Source organism: Trachymyrmex septentrionalis, unplaced genomic scaffold, assembly GCF_001594115.1.
Source record: "Trachymyrmex septentrionalis isolate Tsep2-gDNA-1 unplaced genomic scaffold, Tsep1.0 scaffold1, whole genome shotgun sequence".
NCBI classification, from domain to species: domain Eukaryota; kingdom Metazoa; phylum Arthropoda; class Insecta; order Hymenoptera; family Formicidae; genus Trachymyrmex; species Trachymyrmex septentrionalis.
Genome location: NW_017304123.1, coordinates 1,215,487 through 1,226,513, shown reverse-complemented (window position 1 = coordinate 1,226,513; position 11,027 = coordinate 1,215,487). Strand labels below are relative to the sequence as shown.

General features: G+C 29.3%; 1 protein-coding gene across 1 annotated transcript in view; it reads left to right on the top strand.

The window, feature by feature from the left end:
- The first annotated feature begins 1,130 nt into the window (after window positions 1-1,130).
- Window positions 1,131-11,027, top strand: part of LOC108751298 (uncharacterized protein KIAA1211 homolog) — a 14,062-nt gene continuing 4,165 nt past the window's right edge. Inside the window, exons 1-6 of the mRNA XM_018491435.1 lie at window positions 1,131-1,190; window positions 7,151-7,336; window positions 7,431-7,546; window positions 7,709-8,065; window positions 8,500-8,680; window positions 10,378-10,530. Coding sequence (XP_018346937.1) covers window positions 1,170-1,190; window positions 7,151-7,336; window positions 7,431-7,546; window positions 7,709-8,065; window positions 8,500-8,680; window positions 10,378-10,530 — 1,014 coding nt within the window. The 5' untranslated portion in view covers window positions 1,131-1,169. The remainder of the gene's footprint in view (window positions 1,191-7,150; window positions 7,337-7,430; window positions 7,547-7,708; window positions 8,066-8,499; window positions 8,681-10,377; window positions 10,531-11,027) is intronic.

The window sequence follows — 11,027 nt, the reverse complement described above, 5'->3', positions numbered from 1 at the left end:
TGTGTAGTTACCTACTATCTTACTCACGTAGCTTATCGCACGTGTAGGGTTCTAGGCAATAATAACTAACGGCTAAGTTTCAAGATTCTTCGTAAGTTAAGATACGTTCTTATTTTCAGTAACAGAAATTGAATGAACGTATCACCCCGAAGTCCTCGAACTGATTCGCTCATGCAAGCACGGCTTGAATTTTTTATTTTTCTTCAAAGTCACTTATTGTTAGTAAAACAATGGCAGTTTATCATTAACGTATTATTCTACGATCGGGTAATCACTTTTGTAGAAAATTATTACCTTAATTTAAAGTTCGTCGCGAGAGCATGTGTGGATAAACATATATAAAACACTCTGTGTTATACACTCGAATAACTAGCCCTGAGTCTTAGCCCTGAGTTGTTATTATAGAAAATTTTCAGCTATATTCCTGTTAATTATTGTTTATTTTATTTTACAATTTTTACATATCGTCAACTTCACGCGTATTGTTAGATATTTATTAAAATAATTAATAACGATTAAAGCAAAAGATATAATTGTGTACGAAAAAAATTGTATTCTAAAAATTATAATATATTCTATTAAATCCATTTGTTAAATAAACACTATTAAATACACATATTATTATAATCCTTTCATTTTTCAAAAAAACATAACAGGCGGTTTAATATTTTTTTCAGAGGGTCAAAGAAAGGCTAATTTTGAGGAATACGATGCAAAAAAACATGAAAATGCTCAAAAAATTTCTGCTCTCAAGAAAAAAGTCAAAGAACTTTACGTGAAATATGCGGGAGCGAAAAATGTATCATAGATTACCTGAAGAAAAAATGTAACAACCGATTAGCTTTTATAAACTAATATTAAATATTTTCTAGAATAAAGAAGCGATGGAACACGCGGCTCTACTTAGTCGTGATTCTATAGCTTGTGTGAACAAAGGTAATTTGGAAGAGATTATAACCGCAGCAAGTGAAAATAATGTACGTCTAAGGAAGAAATTAGACCTAGTTAAATATGAAAAAGAGAAGGTGAGTAAATATATATATTGTCTCAAGATATATGACAGACGTTAAATGTATTAATTCTATTAGCACGAACGTACTTTGAATATTTTGCAAACGGAAAGCAAGGTATTGGCGCATAAACGCGTTCATTGTGTATTCAAAAAGAAGATGGAAAATCCTATGAAGAAGGTAATTTAATCTAAGATCGGTATTCATATAGTTTATTTTTATTTTAAGACCGTCTTAATATATTATATCTTAAGATTCTCTAATGCGGTTCTGCGATCGGTGTATCCTTTAAAAGATTTGTTAGCGTGCATGTGAGCGACGATGCAAACTACGATAGCGTGAGTGATTTTTAAATTGTGTATATACCGTATAAGTATGAACTGGCAATTGTCTATAGTTCTGTAAAGAAACAATGGTTACGTTCAACAGAAAAAGCAGCTTTGCAACTGTTGTAAAATTCTTGAATATGATTGATTTATACATTTAGATCCAATGAGAAGCTAAGAGCAAGACCAATCATATTAAAGAATTTTACAATAGTTGTAAAGCTATTTTTTTCTGCTGAATGCAGCCAACGTTTTGTTCAGCAGAGAAAATTGATCGGTTAGTCGCGCTTAATAATTCTTTAATATAATTGGTACTTGCTTTTAACTCTTTGTTGGATCTAAATGTAGGAACCAATCATATATATTAAAAAATCGTTAAGCGCTCGTGCGCGCGCGAACGCAGCCATTATCCGGAGGAGATTGAAAAGAGAAACATACTTTTGTGGTGTTTTTCTTTCTCAAAATGTTCGGAAACGTACATTATGCATATTAATTAAACTTTCAACACTCAACACACTTTCCTGAGAATATCCCAAATTGTTCCATATTGACAAAGCGATATCCCATCTGGGAGATATCCAAGGAAATATCGTAAAACATCGTAAGATATCATAATCTTAAGATACCATATTCAAATTCTTCCATCACACAATACAATCTAAGAAATGTTATAAGAATATCCAGAGTACAGCAAATGTTCGTAGTTGGAGAGTGTTAGAAAAAAACTTCTAAAAGATTAGAAATAAAGAATGTTATTAGTTATTTTTTGGACACAAACGGTACGACGTACTGCGTGTTAATTAAGATATATTAGGTTGAGTAAAAAGTCATCGCGTATTTTTTAGCTCAAAGTTGTATATACAATATCTTCGTCAATAATGAATGAAATTCAAATTTAAAAAAAGGGTTTTAAAGCTTGAAATCTCTACTTTTAAAAGCTTATCACATTTTTTAAGTTTATATGAGTTTGATAATTTTTACATACCAAAAACTACGAGCTGAAAAAGACGAAAAATTTTCTTCTCACTTTGTGGATTTGTAACGTGTCCAAAACGAATTTGAGAAAATTTTCGATTACCTATCGTGAAAGCTTGATACTTTCCCTACAAAATCGTTTTTTTTTAATATTCCTACGACTTTTGATTACTGAGTTATCGCGGATTAAATAAAAGAATTATTTTGACTTTAATTGCTCATAACTCCATTAAAAATTGTCGTATCGTATAATTTAAAAAAGAGATTTTTAAAGCTGAAACTTTACTCTATCAAGATATATTTATATTGTTGGTAAGAAAGTAATTGCGGTTTTTACTGATAGATGTCTTTTAAAAAAATGCGATGACTTTTTACTTAACCTAATATCTCATATGAGAGAGAGAATCCACACAGCATACTTTATCCTAGGAATGTCCAACAAACATCAATTTGGAATATCGTGATAATCTTGTGATATACGTGGATAGTCTCAATTATCCAACGGATATCCATTATCCAGATGTACAAGTGTCAGCATGTGTGAGATTTCATAAACGTCTTAGACGACATTCATGAGATTACAAGTATATGGATGTTTGAAAAGTAATGATAAAACTCTCGCATAAGGATACAACGGACTAAACTAAGTCGAAAAATCCTCTACCATATTTATAATTTACGCAATGATTAACAAGATATTAATTACTAAAAATTACCGAATGTTGGGTTTCAATAATTTTTTACTCAAGTATTATCAACTTTACAGAAAAATAGCAAGTGATAAAAATTGTTTAGTTTCTTCTCATAGATTTCTGAGAATTTTTTCAGAATTTTTTAATGCCGCATTTTCTCATGCGGAAAAATAGATACCAATAAGAAAATGCAATACTAAAAAGTTGATAAAAAATTCTTAAAAAATTCTTAAAGCTCTATGAGAAGAAAATTATTGATAACTAATTTTCAACATGTTTGATGATTTTTAATAATTGATATTTTGTTAATTATTGTGAAAACTGCAAAATGGTAGAGGACTTTTCGATTCAGTTTAGTCCACTCTATCCCTAAGCGAGAATTTTATCGTTTCTTATCAAACATCCTGTATATGGATGTGTATATATGTGGTTGTTATCTAAAATGAAAGGGAAATGTTTTAGGATATCATATTATGGAAAGCGAGAAATATATGTTATTGTCCTATTATTACATAATGAAATAAAAGATTAATTTTAAATGTCACATCTTTGTAATTTATATATTCTTAGCTCTCTGCGTTTAGAAACGTTACTCGAGTGCCTCTGTATATTGTTCACTCAATGTTAAACAATGTTTACAAGGATAACATGATGCACAGAATACACCCGGATAATGTTCTCAAATACAGCCTTAGTATAATATATATAGTAGCGCAACTCTTTTGATTTTATGTTGGCCAAGATGGAGTGCGCCTACGTGAAATAAATAAGTTGCCCCGTCTCTTTTCCTCCTTTTTTTATTGTTCTCTCTCTTTTTTTCTCTATTTAAATAAGCGTTTCAATGTTCCACATTTGTTTTTCAAGCATACATGGTTTAGAGTGAAAATTTAGAGGGAAGTATTACGTGTATATCCATTTGGTGAAATGTTGTGTGAGAAATCTCAAGAGATTGGTCTAATTTTTGTGAAAAAGTGATAAAGTGAAAAAGTGAACAAAAAGAACATAGAAAATCGAGCAAAAAAGATTTCTTTTTATTTATTGTATTTTAAACTTATTTTTTGGACATATATGTATATAAATTTCTTTTAATATCAGCTTTCTCATAACATTTTCATAGATATATAATTACATAATATTTCTTTATACAAATATACATTTTTAAGTTAATTTGATATTTTTCCTAATTTTTTCTTTATTTTTCAATATATTTACAATTTATTATTATTAATTTTCATAAAGTTTAAATTATTTCATCGCAATATTAGGTTTATTCGCGTCGCATGCTCCAATATGTTCCTACAATAGGACTTACTCACTTCAACGAATTCGTTGGATTGCGATGCGAATAAATCTAGTGAGTTTTGCGAGGAATTTTGACAGTGTAAAAAAAGAATAAAAAGAGAAAGAAGTTTAGGTTGTAACCGCGGCAATGCTAGGTAACTTATTTATTTCACGCATTCCATTTTGGCCAACACTAACATCAAAGGTGCCGACAGAGAGTTGCGCTACTGTATATACTGTGGCCTTAGTATAACATTTAATATAATAAAAATCTTTATATGCTTCATATGAGATATATTTATTAATTAGCATACGTCATATCGTTTGTGTCCAAAGTAACTATTCTTTACATCTAATCTTTTAGTTCTGACGCTTCAACTGCAAACCTTTGCTGTACTCTATACATCCTTAGAACATTTCTTGGAGAATTGTGTTATATGATAGAAGGATATATATGGATATAAGATATTTTAAAATATTAATCGAATATCTTATAATATCCCACGATACCAAGAAGAAAATATCCAGTACTAAACTATTACGATTTTTGCTTTAGGTATTCCAGATGGGATATTCGTGAGATCGCTTTGACAATTTGGAATATCCTCAGGATAAAGTGTGCTGTGTGGGAAGCTTACAAAGATTTTTATTATATATATGGTCCCGAACGCAGGAACAAGCGGAGGAAAAAGGGTACCTTGTAGGGTTTTACGATCACTCGGGGATTGTTTTATTTCAATGTTTTCTTATGTATTTTTCTTCGTAGAAACCAAAAATAATCATTATCATAACGCCAGACTTAAGGAAAAATTGATACATTGAAATAAAGTGAATAAAATATTCGCATCGTTATAAAGCACTATCAGTTATGTCTCAATGATTTAAAAATTAATTCCAAATTGGATAAAATACGAGCAATATTGCACTAAACGTTAATTAGATTATATTTTTCATTAGAACATTTGTTACAAAAAAAATTAATAATTTTATGAAAAATATGAAAATTTTAAAATACAATAAATAAAACATTAATTATTGCTTTCTAACTAATCTTTTTTACGAATTATTTTATATTTTTAAATTTGATTTATATCGACTGTAATATTATATATTGATGATTGGTAATGAAAAAGTTCTCTTATTTAAAAAACAATGATATACGAGGTATCTTCTTTTTTTTTATTCGAACTTAGAACCTTAACTGTCAGCATTAGCATTACCCAAAGTATCCAACCGATGATTAAAACCTCTTGAATGTTATTCAGGATCATAACCTGGATAACACTTGTTAAGACAAACTTCTTATTTTCATTTTTACATAGAAATGAATTTTTAATGCAAAAATGAAAATAAGAGGAATAATTTCTAATAGTCTTTATCTTGACAAATGTTATCCAGAACATATAATCCTAAACAATATTTAAGAGATTTTAGCCGTTAGTCGAACATCTTGTGTAATACAGTACTATAAGTTTCAAGCCTTACCAGTATAACTCGAAAAGTACTTATTAATGAAAAATAACTTTATTATAGTGTTTTGAAAAGCTCTTGCTATCAGCTATTAGATTCTGAAATAAAAAATATGGTATTCCATTATAAAAAATTGATATAACCATGCCGTGACTTTGACAACGCCACTCAAGATCAAACAAATAATATCATCTTATATCCCCCTTGAAGTCATAAAACTTTTGTTTAAAACATTTTTTCTAAAATGTACTATTCAAGAGAAATATGAGTCATTTAAAATAGGACACTCTGTATATGTATATATACAGGGTATTTAATAGGTAACGATAAAACTCTTGTACAGGGATAGAACAAACTAACTTGAATCAAAAAGCCATCTATCATTTTATAATTTTCTTAATAGTTAGATATCAATTACTAAAAATCGCCGAATATGATTTTCAATAATATTTTACTCAAGTACTATCAACTATATAGAAAAACAGCAAGAGACAAAAAAATGTTTATTTTCTTCTCATAAAGTTCTAAGAATTTTTTCAGATATTTTAATCAACTTATTAGTACTGCACATACATTTTCTTATTGGTAATTATTTTTACCAACATGAAAAAATATGGTACTAAAAAATACTGAAAAAATTCTTCGAACTCTATGAAAAGAAAATAAGCAATTTTTGTCTCTTGTGTTGTTTTTTTATAAAGTTGATAATATTAATAGTAAAATATTATTAAAAACCAATATTTGGTGATTTTTAATAATTGATATCTGTTATGAAAATTGTTAATTATTGCGAAAATTTTAAAGTGGTAGAGAACTTTTCGACTCAATTTAGTCCACTCTACTCCTGTGTAAGAGTTTTGATGTTACTTATCAAACACCCTCTGAGAGAGAGAGAGAGAGAGAGAGAGAGAGAGAGAGAGAGAGAGAGAGAGAGAGAGAGAGAGTGGAATATTCTCGGAATATGTAAAGATATACAAACGTTTTTAACCGATATTTGAATTGTTGTTTTTACATTCTGTAAATATTTGGGAATATTTGAGAATACTCTTGGAATGTTTTTTTGGGAAGAGATTTTCAGAATCTTTCATAAATATTTTAGGAATATATATCGTTAGCTAAAATAAGGTTGTATTTCTAATGCGTTTTTATCGATAAAATCGCCATTTCTGAAATTCTGTAGAATGTGTAATGTAAACTACAGCATGTTAGCACACTAACATTTGTACTTACATCGTTATAAGGAAGTTTTAAATACCGACTATTAGGTTTGAGGACATATGCCTGTCTTAAGATTATAGTCTTAAGATGGTCCTAATTGAAAACGAACTATGAATACCGGTTTAAACTCGCAATGTGTTTCAAAGCACTGATTTTATAAATACACTCTTCAACTCAGAAAATCGAAACTTTGGAAGTACAGCTGGAGCACATCCGAATGATGCAAATTAAAGCAAATATTGCGCGTATGAAATATCGTTCTGTTTGCTCCGAATTAAAAGAGAAATCAGTACTTTACGCTTCCTCCTTGAAAAATTTGGAAGATGGCATAAGGCAACAAGAAAACGAGATCAAACGTTTACAGGCAAGGTTTATGTGAAAAGTAACAGATAATAACGCGAAGAAAGTAACAGAAATTTGATGTCACACATTTTATTTAATACTACGATTAATTGCAGGGAGTAAAGGAAGAAGCTATAGAATTAAAAGACAGCACTCAAGAGACTTTGGTGAAAGAGGAGATTGAAGAGACAAATTCCAGCAAAAAACGCGATTCTATTATCAAAGAATACAGGTTCACAATAGCTTTACATTTAAAAAATCATCCTTCTACAGCATTTTCTGTGATTTCAGTTTTGATAAACCTTCTAAAAATTAATAACTATCTCACGAAATGTTTTCTGATGACTAGCACGTTACGAATATAATTCGGCATTTGACATTTCTACGTAATCAGGCAGCGCGTAGCGGAACGACGGATGGAATTGGAACGATTGGAACGTATGATATTTCATACTCGTCCGCGGGACGATTTCGAAACACGTGGGAAAAGTCGCGTACAGATACAAGAGGACATGATCAAGGACGAGCTGGCGCGACTGGAGGAGGCGTTCGCCAAGCTGCAGAACGCTACCGGAGTGTCCAGATCCGAGGAAGTTCTGAACCGGTTTCTGGGTCAGAAGGCGACCAAAGAGAGCCTGCAGAAAATGCGAACGGCCACGGAACAAGAGAAGATGGTGTTGGAAAAGAGCAGGCAGGAGCTTAACGCCGAGATAGAGATGAGAAAATTTTCAGAAACCAAGAATGCCGAACAGTTAGTTTTCGGAAAAGAAAAATTAATAACAAATTTATAAAATTTTTAATTTTATAATTTCTAATTAGATATATTATTAATTTTATTAATTTTATTGTATTAAAAAGAAATCATTACAAATGACAGTGAGTGAATCAAAATCTATATCATCTACTTTAACTTACAAGATCTATTTTTAATTATAAAAGGCTTGATGTAAAGTTTCAAACTTGTATTAAAAAATCAGCTTTTAAATTGATTCCACAAATTATGATGCCTGTCAAACTGATCTCTTAAAGTATAGATTTGAGGAGACAGGATAATGTCACAGTAGAAACGAGGAAATGTTCAGAAACGAAAAGCAGTTAATTTTTTCGGAAGCAAAAATTGATAACAAATTTATAAATTATTGCTGCAGCTTTAATTAATTTGTAATATTACATTAAACATTTCAGAAACGCGGAAGTAGTGGCAAAACTCAACTTGCAAATCAATGAACAGCGATCTCGTAGGGAGAGAGCTGAGAATGCAAGTCGACGAATCCGCGAGCTCTTAAACGAAGTAACTGGTATACTATATAAACTGTGTGAGAAGTTTCAGGTGAGAGTTATTAATTATAAGTCCGTGGACGACAGAGTCTAGATGGAGTCTAACAACTCAAGATAGATTCCGTGTTTAGAAAGGTCCCACGCTAACTGTTTTTCAAACCAGAAAAAAGTAGACAATTTCTATAAGTCGCTCTAAATAAGATAGCATTTCTAATAATTAATGATATAACCAATTTTATGATAATTGTATGATTTTAAAAGTATTCAATTACGATAAAAAAAATAGCATTAAATTAAGACTTGATAACTTTTTAGGCTATTCTGATAAGATTTAAGTTAAAATACTATTTAGTACTAGACAAATAATAATAAATAATGAGATCAAATTTGAAAAGCCGTGCAATGATTAGCTGAATAAAAGAAATGAAAAGAAATACTTATTAATGTATGGTCAATTTTCAAAGTAAAGAAGAACCTTAATTAACGCTTTTCTTTTAGCTGTGTGCATGTAACGTGTTCTTACAAATTATCACGTACAAGAGAATATATTTAGTAGATAAAGCTTCGTAATGTAGAAATGGAAGTGCCATGTAAACGCCTAATTGAATTAGTAAAACCACCTTTAGTGATGTAGCTACGGTGAATATCTTCGACTATTTATTGTTCCTGGAAATTGGATACCCCTAGCATTGTTCATCTCGTATTGTTGATGGATTTTCCTGAATATGTCATGTTCTGTAATTCTCACCTCGAGTCACATCACCAGCGCCCACATTAACACCTCGGTGTTCGATCGAGAATAAACATTTTTGTAACACGACCGCGTAAAAAATCAGTATTGATTCTATCGGAAATATACGTAGAATCTCGAACTCGTTAATTTCTGATACAAATTGTCTGGCTAACTCTTTCAGTATGTTTACACTAAGGCTATCTTAGATAAAAATTTTTGTAATGAAAATTCTCTATTCAGAAATGGATTTATATACGGAAACTAGTATAATTTATATAGCAGAATCATAATTACTAAAGACCATCAAAAACAAATATCGTATTTGAACAAATTAGGTATTCTTTAAAGATATATATTGTATTTAAAAAATTATTTCTTATTTTCTTTAAATTACTCAAAAAACTAATTTTTTATTTATTTATTAAAACTTTGGATAATGTTTTCCTTATTATTATTATATACTTTAAGAAATAAAAAAAGAAGATAATTTTTAAGTATTTATAAAAATATAAAAATTTTATTCTTCTTACTACAGAAAAATTAAAATACTTCTTTTATAATAGAGAAAAAAATTATTTCTTAGGAATAATTAAAAATAGTATTTATTAAATATAAATAGAATTTATTATTGAATTATTGATTATGGTTTGAAATTAATTGTTAATTTTTAAAATTTGTTAATGATTTATAATAAGATAGATTTAAGAAAAACTAGATGATAGTATTCTAGTTTCAACAAATAAAAAAACTGTTAACTTTAATAATTTTTAACAAGATATCTTATAACATTTAACTTTTTTAATGCTTTCATAGGCTGTTTTATAATGAGAATGAATGGGAATAATATTGTGTAGTAAGCAGCTGTAAGCTATAAAATCAGTCATAATAGATTATTTTTTTCACATTCGATTGTAATTGTTTGATTTCTCTCTCTCTCTCTCTTATTGTTACAAATTACCATACTATATTACTCCCTTTGTAGACGGTCCTTGAGACATCTCTTTCTTTTTTTTATTTTATTAATATCTCGACATTTACAAAAACATTTATAGCATGTTACAGATACTCCTCTCCTTGAGAATATTAAAATGGATGATACTTTAGCAATTATCGAATTATTAAGTAATAAAGTCAAATATGGCATGGACGTTTTAAATGCATCTGACAAATATCTTGAAACAATGGATGAAACCTTGCTAGACAAGGTTAGTTTCAATTATCTCTAAAAAAAAATTCTTGATAAAAAATCGCAGCTAACATTGGATATTTCTAAAATATTTCTAAAATAACAAAATGTTCCTAAAATAATAAAATATTAGTTCAAGAGTATTCCGGAACGTCCTGAAATATTTACAGAATGTAAAAGCAATATCCAAATAAATGTACCATTTATACATTGTTACATATTCTCATACAGAGAATGTTTCATACATATTTTGCAAAACTATAATAGTAATTTCTAGAAATTTCAGAAATTCCAGAAATAATTGAATTAATTTTTAGACAAAATTGTTAAAAATACATTTTATATATTTTTACTTTGGATTCCAATTTCGGAGACTCACATTTTACTAGCAAAATGCTGAGCTTTTTATATTTTTTTCCGTGTGATTCTTATTTATGAGTTTACGCATCTCCGCTACGGCCTTCTGTCGTAAATGCGTACTATTCGGATAAATGATTTTTCTAATATTGTGTGCGC